The sequence below is a fragment of the Bufo gargarizans genome, chromosome 3 (assembly GCF_014858855.1).
Source record: "Bufo gargarizans isolate SCDJY-AF-19 chromosome 3, ASM1485885v1, whole genome shotgun sequence".
NCBI lineage: Eukaryota > Metazoa > Chordata > Amphibia > Anura > Bufonidae > Bufo > Bufo gargarizans.
This window is the reverse complement of record NC_058082.1, coordinates 476,714,349-476,728,845: the sequence shown is the minus strand read 5'-3', so window position 1 is coordinate 476,728,845 and position 14,497 is coordinate 476,714,349. Positions and strand designations below refer to the sequence as shown.

Genomic DNA, 14,497 nt, shown 5'->3' with positions numbered 1-14,497 from the left:
TTTAAATTAGGGTACACCCCAAAATATTGGGAAAAATAACCTGTGATAACCCCCTCCAGCCGTGCTAAACACACGTTCAGATAATACACTGGCTGCAGGGCAGGCCAGAACCTCCAAGGGGTAAAGGGCAAGCTCAGGCCATGTGCCCAATTTGGAGACCCAGAAGTTGAAGGGAGCAGACCCATCAGTCAGTACGTGTAGGATGTTCTTTATTGTTTTGCTACAGAATGAAATGTTACTTTGCCTTGAAGTAATTTTTGGATTGTTTTATAACACTTTTAGGAGCATTCCACAGTGATATACCACTGCAACTTTTTGTTGGGATTTTATATATCAGAAAATTTAATCAAAATACAAGGAACCAAACGAGGAATAAAAAAAAAAACAACTTGAATTTTATTATTTTTATTATTACAGCATGGGAATCTTGTAGAAAATGTTTAGTGACTACTACACACCAAAGGTTCAGTATAGTATATCGTATAGTATCGTAACAAAGTATAGGTCAAAAAGGAAACTGACATCAAGTGATGGTCTTGTTCATACTGTCAGTTTTAAGCAACTTCTAAAGGTGCCTTTTAAAGCCAAATGCAGGAGTGGATTCTAAATACAAGAAAATATAAATGGAATTTTAGCACTTCTCAGATACAATAGCATGTTCTCTGCAATAGAAAATTATTTAAAGGGGCATTCCCATCCTATAAAGTGATGGCAGATTGCGTCCTCTAGCGCTGCGTTTTATTCACATGAATCCATGAAGGGATGCAGGCCTACACCAGTCTCTTCATTTTCAGGGTGGGTCCAATATGGCATCACTTTATAAGATGGGAATCATTTGCTATTATTTTGGTTGACATAAATGTGTCATTTTCCTCTCTTTCACTGCTTGCAGGTTCTCTGTAATTGCACAACCCAAATAATCTGCTTTAAATATACAGGGAGGAGGGGGATGCAGCTGCAGGTTATTACTTTTTCAGGGAAATACCATGAAGGAGAGAAGAGAGGGAAGACCTCACATCGGGAAAAACTCACCACCTCAGCAAGAATGGAAAGAAACAGCAGAGTGAAAGACAATACAGTATAATACACAGGGTCACATTTGCCTCTGACGATTTGAAGCCTCCACGGGCAATTCTGTCACACTTGATGTCAAGAATGGTGCTGCAATGTTTTTGCCATCAAAACAATAGCACTATGCTACATGACAATGTGAACAGAGCCATACATACATTTCTGGCTGCACTTCATCTAAGGGCTCATGCACATGGCCGTAGTTTTGTTCCGCATCCGATACTCATTTTTTTGCAGATCAGATTTGGACCCATTCATCTCAATGGGGCCACGAAACGGCCCCACAATAAAAAAAAAAAAAAAAACAACATGTCCTATACTTGTCCTTTGGGCACAAAAATAGGACATTTGTGGAGGTGTAAAAAGAAAAGAGGCCAGCAGGCTACGGCCGTGTGCATGAGCCCTAAGGGGGAACATTATTTTTTTTTTTTATAACAATTAGTAGGTTTTACATGTTTTGAAAAAAGCAAAAACAAATGTCATTGAATGTATAGAAAAGATTTAATTCACTAAATTGAACACAGGCCACAATGGCAGTAATGTAAAAAACTAGTAATGGACGGAAACCTAAAAATGACAAGGAATAAAACTGTCTGGACGCTTTCAAGACTTTGACATGTTGCGAATGGTCTTGTGCTCTTTCATTGCTTTCTCCCATTCTTTGCCATTTATCTGCTCCACGTGGATACTGCGCACCGTCCCTTCGTCAAGGCAGTGTGGAGCAATGCCTAAAACAACCAAATAGAAACACATATTAGGCCTCATGCACACGAACGTATTTTCATTCCGTGTCCGTTACACAGTGCAGTTCTGACATGCAGTTATAAAAGAGAATTATAGCATTCTTAATACAGAATGCTTACTAAAATCTTGCTTGAGGGGTTAAAAAAGAAAAAAAAAAATAACTCGCCTCATTCTCTTGTTCGCGCAGCCGGCATAGTCTTCTTTCTTCATCTTTCAGGACCTGCAAAAGGACCTTTGATGATGTAATCGCGCTCACCACGTGGTGAGTGCGGTGATGTCAGCGCAGGTCCTGCTGAATGAAGATAGAAGGATCTTTTATTTTCATTCAGCAGGACCTGCGCTGACGTCACCTTGCTCACGTGGTGAGCGCAATTACGTCATCAAAGGTCCTTATTTTTAGCCCCTCAAGCAACATTTTAGTAAGCATTCTGTATTAAGAATGCTTTTATTTTCCTTTATAACCATGTTATAAGGGAAAATAATAAAATTAATAGAACACCTAACCCAAACCCGAACTTCTGTAAAGAAGTCCGGGTTCGGGTCTGGGTACCACATTCAGTTTTTTCTCATACGCATGCAAAACACATTGCACTCGCGCGAGTTTCCTGCAATGCACACACGACGCATCCGGAGCAAATCCGGGACACCCGTGTGAAAGAGGCCTTATTTGTTATTAGACTTTTATACATTTCTTTTATAATTGTATGTTTATTATGGTATATAAAACAAAAAACGTGAATACACTCTTACAATGTCATAGTGCACAGAAGTTCCAAGGAGGAGCAATACACAAAACACATCACATACATATTGGATGAGCATATGTAACACTTGACAATATTCAGTGACGGAGCATTAAAGAACAGACAAAAATAAAGCGTTGGATTGATCCAACTGAGATTGTGTCCATCTCTAACCAGTCTAAGATGAAGAAAACAAAAACTGCTGTGCAAAATATCTTAAACAAATAGCCAACAGACAGGACAAACGACACGAACAAAGACAGAAATGGAAGAGGTAGGGGGTGAGAGGAAACAAACCCTTCACCATAATTCCTCAAGGTTGCCTATTAGCCCAATAGGTGTCCCATATGGCGTTGAAGAGTGCCATTTTGTCCTGATACATAGCAGTGGAATACTCCATTGTTCGGACCTCCATTACCTTGGCATACAAGTCAGAGACCCGTGGTGGGTCGGGGCTTTTCCACGATCGGGAAACTAGACAACGAGCTGCTGTTAGTATCAGTAGCAGCAGTTTGAGTGCGTGTTTTTTTACTTGTTTGGGGACCACATTAAGAAGGAAGGACATGGGTTCCGGTCGGATTTCGGTTCCAAAAATGTCGGTCAGGAGAGCGCCTACCTCAGACCAGTAAGAGCCTATCTTGGGACAATCCCAGAAAATGTGAGGCAATGTACCCCTATGTAAGCCACATCTCCAACAGTCACCCGGAACCACTGGATTCATTCTATGGAGGAGGGCAGGAGTGTGATACCAGTACATTAAGATCTTATATTGGTTCTCCTGATGAAGTACCGACATAGATGATAATCTATTAGTCTGTAACGCATGACAGGCTTGGGGACCTTTGCACCCTACGATACTCTTTCCTCCTAAAGTCTCTATTTCCTATTTGAAGAGCAACCAAGGACAGAGAGAGGGACAATGCAGTCTGGGGATACAGTTGTGTTCAAAATAATAGCAGTGTGGTTAAAAAAGTGAATAAAGCTCAAAATCCTTCTAATAGCTTCTATTTCCATACACACAAATGCATTGGGAACACTACACATTCTATTCCAAATCAAAACATGAAGAAAAATATATCAAATTTGTGTTGTATTCTTCTTTACAAACTCAAACATTCACTATATAAACTGAAAAATGTTTGAAGACGTTGCTTTCCTTTGAATCACTTCACTAATATTTAGTTGTATAACCCCTGTTTCTGAGAACTGCTGTACATCTGTGCTGCATGGAGTCAACCAACTTCTGGCACCTGTGAACAGGTATTCCAGCCCAGGATGATTGGACTACATTCCACAGCTCTTCTCTATTTCTTGTTTTTGCCTCAGAAACTGTATTTTTTATGTCACCCCACAAGTTTTCTATTGGATAAAGATCTGGGGATTGGGCTGGCCACTCCATAACGTCAATCTTGTTGGTCTGGAACCAAGATATTGTACATTTATTGGTGTGTTTGGGGTCGTTGTCTTGTTGGAACACCCATTTCAAGGCCATTTCCTCTTCAGCATAAGGCAGCATGACCTCTTCAAGTATTCTGATGTATTCAGACTGATCCATGATCCCTGGTATGCGATAAATAGACCCAACACCGTAGTATGAGAAACATCCGCATATCGTGATGCTTGCGCCACCATGCTTCACTGTCTTCACAGTGTACTGTGGCTTGAATTCGGTGTTTGGGGGTCGTCTGACAAACTGTCTTCGGCCACTAGACCCAAAAAGAACAATCTTACTTTCATCAGTCCACAAAATGTCTCTTTAGGCCGTCAATGTGCTGTTTGGCAAATTGTAACCTCTTCAGCACATGTCTTTTTTTCAGCAGTGGGACTTTGCGGGGGCTTCTTGCAGATAGCTTGGCTTCACATAGGTGTCTTCTAATTGTAACAGTACTCACAGGTGACTTTAGACCTTCTTTGATCTTCCTGGAGCTGATTGTTGGCTGAGTCCTTGCCATTTTGACTATTCTTCTATCCATTCGAATGGTAGTTTTTCGCTTTCTTCCACATCTTTCAGGTTTTGGTCGCCATTTTAAAGCATGTGTGATCGTTTTAGCTGAGCAGCCTATCATTTTCTGCACTTTATAACTTTTTAACAACCTATTTTCCTCAGAATTTCAGAAAGAAATGCACTGTAATCAGCATGTACAACATTTGCTGCCTTCCTTCCTTAAATAAGGGCAATAATTGCCACCTGTTTTTCAAAGAATGAATTGCCTCACTCATTGAACTCCACACTGCTATACCGGTAACTTTGAACATGCCCCTTTCAATAAGTGATTTAATTACACAGAATCAGCAGCATGCATGTCCTGACGGTTGGGTCTGTTGGATTTCTATTACTCTACTACACCTGCTAGTAAATTATTTGCCATGTAGAAATATAATTTCTACCAAAAACAGTGATTGATCAGGTTAGTGATGTCTGACTGCTATTATTTTGAACACAACTGTATATAGTTTTCATTGCTTATTCCGTTTTTTCATGTGAAAGCTATAAAAATCCTGCTGGAGCTCACAGTGAGAAGCCTGTGAGATGCTTCTGCGCCCACACACTGAATGACAGCTCTGCCTATGTGAGTTTTTCTTATATCTATATATATTCTATGGAACCTTGTTGTAGGAGGTTTTGTTTGAGGGGTGATGTACTTATGTAAGATCGGGCTGCTTGGATGAACAGAATAGCAGGTGATATACACCCCAGAACTGCTGGTTCTTGGGGCACAGAGGTCACAGGATGAGCTTAGAGCACCCCTGTGGAAGCAGCACTCAGATCACTGATCACAGGCACACTTTTCTCTAAACTCATATTTCAGACATGCACATACAGTGAGAGGATATTAATCAAACCAGTGGACGGCTCTTAAGTAATCAATACAATCTTTATCTAAATAAAAACTAGATAATAAATACTGTATTAATTACTTAAAGTGTAACTGTCATTTTTTTTTTATTTGCTAGTTTATTAGAGCTAGGCATGCATACCTGAGTTAGTCTGTCAATGATTGTCAAAAGATCTGTAATTACCTTATACAGTAATAACAGCTTTCAATAATGTCCTCTGTCCCTTTCCACTGCTCCCTTAAAAAACGTTGCTATGGCTCATCTGTCTCTGGCTAGGAAGACAGAGGGGCGGTCCTTCACACTGCATGTCTGCATTAGGCTTCAGAGTGAGGAGGCGTGTCTCTCGGTAATCCAATCTGATTGGCTGGCAGGGAGCTGCTGGCTACATAAAAGTGTGTTTGTGAAGTGAGGGAACGCAGTTTTGGCCTCAGAGAACTGGCAGAGGAGCCATCTTGAGAAGGTACTCATATTGTAAATGTTTAAACAGCAGTAACTAAGGGAAAAACTCAAGGAAAACAGTGATATGTGAAGAAACTAAATATTGCTTTATGCATAATGCAGCAGTAACGTATGTTAAAATGTATTTTTTTTTTATGTAAACATGACGGTTACACTTTAAGAGCCAGCCACTGGTTTGATTAGTATGCTATTATAGCTAGATGGTTATAGCAGGACGTGCACTGTTCTGGTGAGCTCTCAATATATGATAGATGTATTTTATTAGTGAGAGGATATGGCTTGGTTTTAGAATAAATTTATAATCTCATAAGATTATAGAAACATAGAATGTGTCGGCAGATAAGAACCATTCGGCCCATCTAGTCTGCCCAATATACTGAATACTATGAATAGCCCCTGGCCCTATCTTATATGAAGGATGGCCTTATGCCTATTCCATGCATGCTTAAAGGGACACTGACAGGCCCAATTAGCATATTTAGGTATATATATGTCAGTACAGGTCTTCTAAAGTCTATTAAAATCATCTAAGTAGCCCCCCTGTCCACCTTATAAATACCGAAATATAAAGTTTTATAACCTGCTTGTCCGGTCACCAATCTGCCCAAGGGGCGGCGTTTCATGTCAAAATGCGCCCAGCCAGCCGCTCCCAACTGTCGTTCTGAAGCCCCGCCCAGCTCATTAATATTCACTTAGCTGGGCGGCGGCTACAACTCTCCCGACTCAAGTGCCCGGCGCATGCACATAAAGCAGAGGCTGCAGCGCTCTGTACGCAGGCGCGATGTGACCCCGGCCGGGTGCATGCGCTGAAGATTGGACGGAGGACGTGCCCAGAGGATTGAATGGGTCATGCGCAGGATCGTGAGTCGGGAGAGTTGTAGCCGCCGCCCAGCTAAGCCGCCCCTTGGGCAGATTGGTGACCGGACAAGCAGGTTATAAAACTTTATATTTCGGTATTTATAAGGTGGACAGGGGGGCTACTTAGATGATTTTAATAGACTTTAGAAGACCTGTACTGACATATATATATACCTAAATATGCTAATTGGGCCTGTCAGTGTCCCTGTAAACTCCTCAACTGTATTTGCAGCTACCACTTCTGCAGGAAGGCTATTCCATGCCTCCACTACTCTCTCAGTAAAGTAATACTTCCTGATATTACTTTTAAACCTTTGCCCCTCTAATTTAAAACTATGTCCTCTTGTAGCAGTTTTTCTTCTTTTAAATATTCTCTCCTCTTTTACCTTGTTGATTCCCTTTATGTATTTAAAAGTTTCTATCATATCCCCTCTGTCTCGTCTTTCTTCCAAGCTATACATGTTAAGGTCCTTTAATCTTTCCTGGTAAGTTTTATCCTGCAATCCATGTACCAGTTTAGTAGCTCTTCTCTGAACTCTCTCCAAAGTATCAATATCCTTCTGGAGATATGGTCTCCAGTACTGCGCACAATACTCCAAATGAGGTCTCACCAGTGCTATGTAGAGCGGCATGAGCGCCTCCAGGGCTCCAGATGGCGACCAAAACGGTCGCCAATGCGCCTTAAAATTTGCAGATGGCGACAAGACTTTTTAGTCTTGTCGCCATTTGCGACTGTACCGCCGCGATCCTGTGCAGCCCAAGTTCTCTTCAGTAGCACAGTCAGTGGAGAAGGAAGGAGTCCCTCCCTCTCCACTGTGACGCGGCCGCCACTACCACCAATGGGGAGATAGCAGGGAGGAGGAGGGGAGGAGCTGTCGCCACCGCGCCACCAATATAAGTATAGGCAGCGGTATCACAGACCCGGCACCCGGCCTCAATAACAGGGCATGCGATCTGCGGTAATTAACCCCTCAGGTGCCACAGATCGCATGCCCTGTTATACCGCTGCCGACAGGAGTTAAAGAGGACCTTTCATGGGTACAAAGAATATGAACTTATTGTTTTTTCTCCCTCTCTCTGCGCTGTGATTGGTCAGCGCTGCTGTCAGGGGGAAGGACAGACACTGGCGTCTCCTCCTCCTTGCTCTGAATGTTGAGAAATTACCGGGGGCCACAGCGGGTGAACGGAGCGGCGCCCAGGAATAATAGTAATAGTAATAATATTCTTTGGACCCACGAAAGGTCCTCTTTAATTAAATTAATTGGTGATGCAGTGCGCCCCCCAAAGCCTCACCCCCCCCCCCCATTATCACTGGCCACAAGTCCGCCCCCCCCCCCCCCCCCCCCATTATCACTGGCCACAAGTCTCCCCCCCCATTGTTATATGGTGGCCACAGGGTCCCATCCACTCCATTGGTGGCAGATTACACTGCTGGGGCTCAGATCGTTACCATGGCAGCCAGGACGCTACTGGGGCCCTGGCTGCCATGTTCAGCTCCCTGCTGCTGTGTGCACAGAGCAGCAGGGACAGTGTGATATCCTATTCACCCTGATAGATCTCTATCAGGGTGAATAGCACAAGGGATGAAAAGATACAGGTTCTAGTCCCTAAGGGAAGAAATGGTTATTAAATAAAAAGTTAAACAAAAAAACACCAAAATACTAAGTTTAAATGGCCCCCTTCCCAGTTTTACATATAAAATTTACAAACAATAACCCTGGGTTCACACCTGAGCGTTCTGAAACGAGCGCTCTGTATGCGCGATTGTACCGGCGTTTACAATCGCGCATACAGAGACAAGCGAACACACATTGTCGCGCGTTCCCGCTGAAGTCTATGTACGGGAACGCGCGACAAACGCCCAAAAAAAAGCTCAAGAACTGTAAACCGCCCAGGTGAGAACCATTCCCATAGGGAAGCATTGGTTTCTCCTTGTTGAGCGTTTTACAGCGCGTAGGAACGCGCTGTAAAACGCTCAGGTGTGAACTTAGGGTAAAGAATTAACATATTACATATCGCCACGTCCCAAAAAGTGTGAGCTATTAAAATATAAAAAAATATTTCCGCTCGGTGAAGGCCGTAACAGAAAAAAAAAAACTCTAAACCACGCAATTCGCCATTTTTAGTCACCTTGTCCCCCAGAAGATGTCCCTGGATGTGAGAGGTATGTGGTGCTGTTTTCTCCTATATGTAGTGCTGGCTCACTACTGTGACCTGCGTCTCATCTTCTCAAAGTCCTTTTTTTTTTATTATATGCATTTTAAATTTGGCGACAAAAAAATGTAATTTGGCTCATAAATTTTTTAGTTTAGGAGCCAATGGCTCCTGGTAATTTTTTTTTGTCTGGAGCACTGGCCTCCCGCTTTCTACTGGTAATGTCTCTCCCTATACACCCAAGCATTCTGCTAGCATTTCCTGCTGCTCTATGACATTGTCTGTCTACCTTTAAGTCTTCTGAAATAATGACCCCTTAATCCCTTTTAGACAGCTGACTTAGAACCTCTTCCTCTGTAAAGACACATGCATCAAAAGATTCATTAGTCTTCCTTCCTAACTGAGGTCCTTTTCCTTCATTTTCCTTTGTAAAAACTGAACAGAAGTATTCATTGAGGTAGTCCGCTAGTTCTTTATCTTCTTCCATATACCTTCCTTCTTTTGTTTTTAATTTGGTAATTCCTTGTTTTAGTTTCCTTTTTTCATTTATGTATCTGAAGAATGTCTTATCGCCTTTTTTCACTGACTGAGCTAATTTCTCTTCTGCCTGTGCTTTAGAAGCTCTTATAACTTGCGTGGCATCTCTCTGCCTGTTTTAATAGCTTCATGCATTCCCCATGTAATAATTCTGTAGCATCTATTCTTGTGGCTCTATGTTGGATCATTCCTTTATTATTTCTTCTAGAAGTTATGAATGAATTGCTAGCAGTCTGCAGTAAGGGTACACAGGAGGTAACCAGTTGTGGGAGGGGGGTCCCTGCACAGTCTCCTTCCAATCAGTGCTGCCATTGTCAGACTGTGCAGGTACACCCCCCCAACTGGTTACCACCCCTTTGTACCCTCACTGCAGACTGCTAGCAATTCATTTATAACTTCTGGTAGAAATAATAAAAGGAATGGTACAACATAGAGCCATAAGAATAGATGGTTCAGAATTATTATTACATGGGGAATGCATGAAGCTATTAAAACAGGCATGTCAGGGGTGGTGACAGGTTCTCTTTAATTAATCAAATGAATTCATATATTCTGTTTTAATGAGCAGTTCATGTCCAGCTGACCAAACAAAATGATCATCACAAGGCAAGGGGGCCACACAGGGACCATCCACTATATGGTATGCTGTATACATCTGTACTTGTAATATTATCCTTCTGCTGTTTCATCACTGTGTGCAGTAGTCTGATGCTATGACAGCAGTTTTTATTATCAGTTTGCTCTGACAGAACTCTTTTTATGTACTGTGACATCACTCTTAGTTTATTACCTATGTACTGTGACACCACTCCGTAATGGGGAATCACTGTTTATTATCTACGTGAAGGTTAATCGCTGTGACATCACTGTTTATTACCTATGTACTATGATATCACTCTGTGCAGGGTGATCACTGGGACATCACTGTTTATTACCCATGTAGTGTGACATCATTTTGCACAGGGTAATCATTGTGACCTCACTTTTTATTACCTGTGTAGTGTGACATCACTCTGTGCAGGGTGATCACTGTGACTTCACTGTTTATGACCTATGTACTGTAACATTACTGTTTATTACCTATGTACTGTGACGTCACTCTATGCAAGGTAATCGCGGTGACTTCACTGTTTATTACCTATGTACTGTGACATCACTCTGTGCAGGGTGATCACTGTGACCTCACTGTTTATTACCTATGTAGTGTGACATCACTCTGTGCAGGGGAATCACTGTGACCTCACTGGTTATTACCTATGTAGTGTGACATCACTCTGTGCAGGGTGATCACTGTGACCTCACTGTTTATTACCTATGTAGTGTGACATCACTCTGTGCAGGGTGATCACTGTGACCTCACTGTTTATTACCTATGTAGTGTGACATCACTCTGTGCAGGGTGATCACTGTGACCTCACTATGCATTACCTATGTAGTGTGACATCACTCTGTTCCAGGTGTTCACTGTGACCTCACTATTTATTACCTATGTAGTGTGACATCACTCTGTGCAGGGTGATCACTGTGACCTCACTGTTTATTACCTATGTAGTGTGACATCACTCTGTGCAGGGTGATCACTGTGACCTCACTATGTATTACCTATGTAGTGTGACATCACTCTGTGCAGGGGAATCACTGTGACCTCACTATGTATTACCTATGTAGTGTGACATCACTCTGTGCAGGGTGATCACTGTGACCTCACTATGTATTACCTATGTAGTGTGACATCACTCTGTGCAGGGTGATCACTGTGACCTCACTATGTATTACCTATGTAGTGTGACATCACTCTGTGCAGGGTGATCACTGTGACCTCACTGTTTATTACCTATGTAGTGTGACATCACTCTGTGCAGGGGAATCACTGTGACCTCACTGTTTATTACCTATGTAGTGTGACATCACTCTGTGCAGGGGAATCACTGTGACCTCACTGTTTATTACCTATGTAGTGTGACATCACTCTGTGCAGGGGAATCACTGTGACCTCGCTGTTTATTACAGAAAAAGAACATAACAGCACACACTTAAAACTGGATACAAAGGTTTTATGTAGACTTATACTTTATGTTGATAGGATAAATAACTTTGAGGTTCTTAGCAAATAGATTTTGATCAAAACACATCTCAGCCCAGTCCAGACATGAACGTTCTTTATTTAAAGAGGACCTTTCATCGGTCCAAACATTGTGAACTAAGTATCCTGACATACATATCCGTTGATGTTAGGAGAGGAGTAGGGATCAGCGAACTTGTGTTTTTAAGTTCGGCGTACAAGGTTCAGGCTATGTAAGAATTCCGTTATGGATTCCGCTACCACGGACCATAACTTATACTAGCAGAATGCACGGAATTCTTAGATAACCCAAACCCGAAACTTGTACGCCGAACTTGAAAACAGAAGTTCGCTCAACACAAGTCAGGAGAGGATATTAATGCACACAGTGATGTCAGTGCATAGTATCATGACATATACAGCGGCGCCCAGGGATCTCACTGCACTTACTATTATCCCCGGGCGCCGCTCCGTTCTCCCGTTATGCCCTCCGGTATCTTTACTCTGTAAGTTATAGTAGGCGGAGTCTGCCCTTGTTCTGCTGGGCGTCTCCTTCTCCTAGGCTGTAGCGCTGGCCAATTGCAGCGCACAGCTCACAGCCTGGGAGGTTTATTTCTCCCAGCTTGTGAGCTGTGCGCTGTGATTGGCCAGCGCTACAGCCTAGGAGAAGGAGACGCCCAGCAGAACAAGGGCAGACTCCGCCTACTATAACCAAGTCCCCGAAAATACCGGAGGACATAACGGGAGAACGGAGCGACGCCCAGGGATAATAGTAAGTGCAGTGAGATCCCTGGGCGCCGCTGTATATGTCATGAAACTATGCACTGACATCACTGTGTGCATTAATATCATCTCCTGACTTGTGTTGAGCGAACTTCTGTTTTCAAGTTCGGCGTACAAGTTTCGGGTTTGGGTTATCTAAGAATTCCGTTGTGGATTCTGCTACTATAAGTTATGGTCCGTGGTAGCGGAATCCATAACAGAATTCTTACTTTAGCATCATTCTGACTAGAGATGAACGAATTGGTTCTAACAAATCAATTTTTCTCACCATCGACCTGCCTGTGTCGCTGCTCCGATTATCAGAGCAAGGCAAGAATTGTTAGAATTAATTCGCTCATCTCTAATTCCGTCAATTTTTCGAGCGCTGTGAAGTGACTGTGTTACTTGTTAACCTGCGGTGACATTGTATAATTAACCTCTGCTGCGGAGTCAGGCTTATTCACACCTAGTTTTACCATACATTTCATTTGTTGCCACCTATCCACAATCTTGCACAAACAAGTGTGATCACCTTCTATTTTATGAAAGTCCTGCTTCATGAACATATAAAACATAACGTCATTTCCCGATGCTGGCGCATGGAGTAGTGGTGCAGTGGTGGAGCTCACAGACGGAGAGACCAACTGGACAGACATATTACTGCACAACATTTATACACTGTATGGTCGCCTACTTTTCGTTCTGTTAACCATTTTGAACTTTTTTTTTTACTGTATTTTTAACAGCAGTTTGGCGAGAGAGAAAAAAAGAGAGGGGAGAGGCGCTCATAGGGTGGTGGGTAGCGGTTGTGTTGTTCTGCGTAATGGTCGAAGTGTGCTCACCTTTTGGTGTTGTGCTGGTTTGAGCTCAACGTCCGTGGAGGTGGGTACACGGACGTCCGAAACGCGTTGTCTACTGAACAATAAAAACAGCTACTTCACCAAAGTCTACTGTCTGAGGTCGTCCTTTTGTGCGCCAAACAAATACCCTACTGTGTGCAATCGCACACAAACCAGCAACTTCTTCCCTCACTGTATTTTTAACGGATTTTATGAACAAAAAATAAAGATTTTAAAGGGAACCTGTCACCATGAAAATGCTAATTAATCTGCAGGCAGCATGTTATAGAGCAGGAGGAGCTGAGCAGATTGATATTTAGTTTTGCAGGGATAGATTCAGTAAGGCCTCTTTCACATGAGCGAGTTTTCCGTCCGGATACGAAGTGTGTAGTGAACTCATAGCATCCGGACTGAATCCTGACCCATTTATTTCAATGGGTCTGTGCACATGCACGCATCATCTCTGCGTTTAGGAAAACGCAGCGCGTTCTATATATTGTGCGCTTTTCAAGCAGCTCTGGCTCCATAGAATTGAATGGGGGTTGCGTGAAAAAACGGATGCAATGCGTTTTTCACTGATGGTTGCTACAAGATGTAGATTGTTACCCTTCAGTTCTTTTTAACGTGTGTGAAAAACTCATGCAATCCAGACAGAAAAAACGCACACACTGAGCGTAATCGCAAAAAAAAACAATGATTGAACTTGCATGCAAAACCATCAGTTTTTACCTGAACAAATTCCTCACCCAAATCCATACCTGCCTTGAACTTGTATTTCCTTCATTTAACCCTTAGGATACCAAAGGTATTTTCGTTTTTGCGTTTTGATTGATCTTCCTTGACCCATACGTTTTTTATATTTCCATTCACATAGCTCGAAAATAATAGAAAGTTCTCCAGCATCCATCAGTGTTGGTCGTCTTTATTGTAGATCGGTATAAAAGTACATACTTCAATCTTCACCACCCTCCACCACAGGTTAACATGTTTCAAACTCGAAAGTTCTTAGTCATAACCTAACTTAGTTAGAACTTTTGAGTTTGAAACATGTAAACCTGTGGTGGAGGGTGGTGAAGATTGAAGTATGTACTTTTATACCGATCTACAATAAAGACGACCAACACTGATGGATGCTGGAGAACTTTCTATTATTTTCTGATTATACAAGGGACGATTCCGGTCCTCTCCGTGCACCGAACGCTTATGGTGAGCTGGATATTTTTCTTCTTTGGATTACTGACATTCACATAGCTGTATGAGGGCTTATTTTTTGCAGGACAAGTTGTACTTTTTAATGCCACCATTAATTATGGCATAAAATGTAGTGGGAAGTGGTAAATAAATTCCAAATGGGGTGGAATAAAAAAAAAAACGCAATTCCTCCACTGTTTTACGGGTTTTGTTCCCACGGCATTTCGTTTGCGGCAAAA

General features: G+C 42.4%; 1 protein-coding gene across 1 annotated transcript in view; it reads right to left on the bottom strand.

Annotated features, from left to right (window-relative positions):
- Positions 1-389: 389 nt before the first annotated feature.
- CENPV (centromere protein V) overlaps positions 390-14,497 on the bottom strand; it is a 36,405-nt gene continuing 22,297 nt past the window's right edge. Inside the window, exon 5 of the mRNA XM_044286786.1 lies at positions 390-1,799. Within this exon, the coding sequence (XP_044142721.1) occupies positions 1,675-1,799 (125 nt within the window). The 3' untranslated portion in view covers positions 390-1,674. The remainder of the gene's footprint in view (positions 1,800-14,497) is intronic.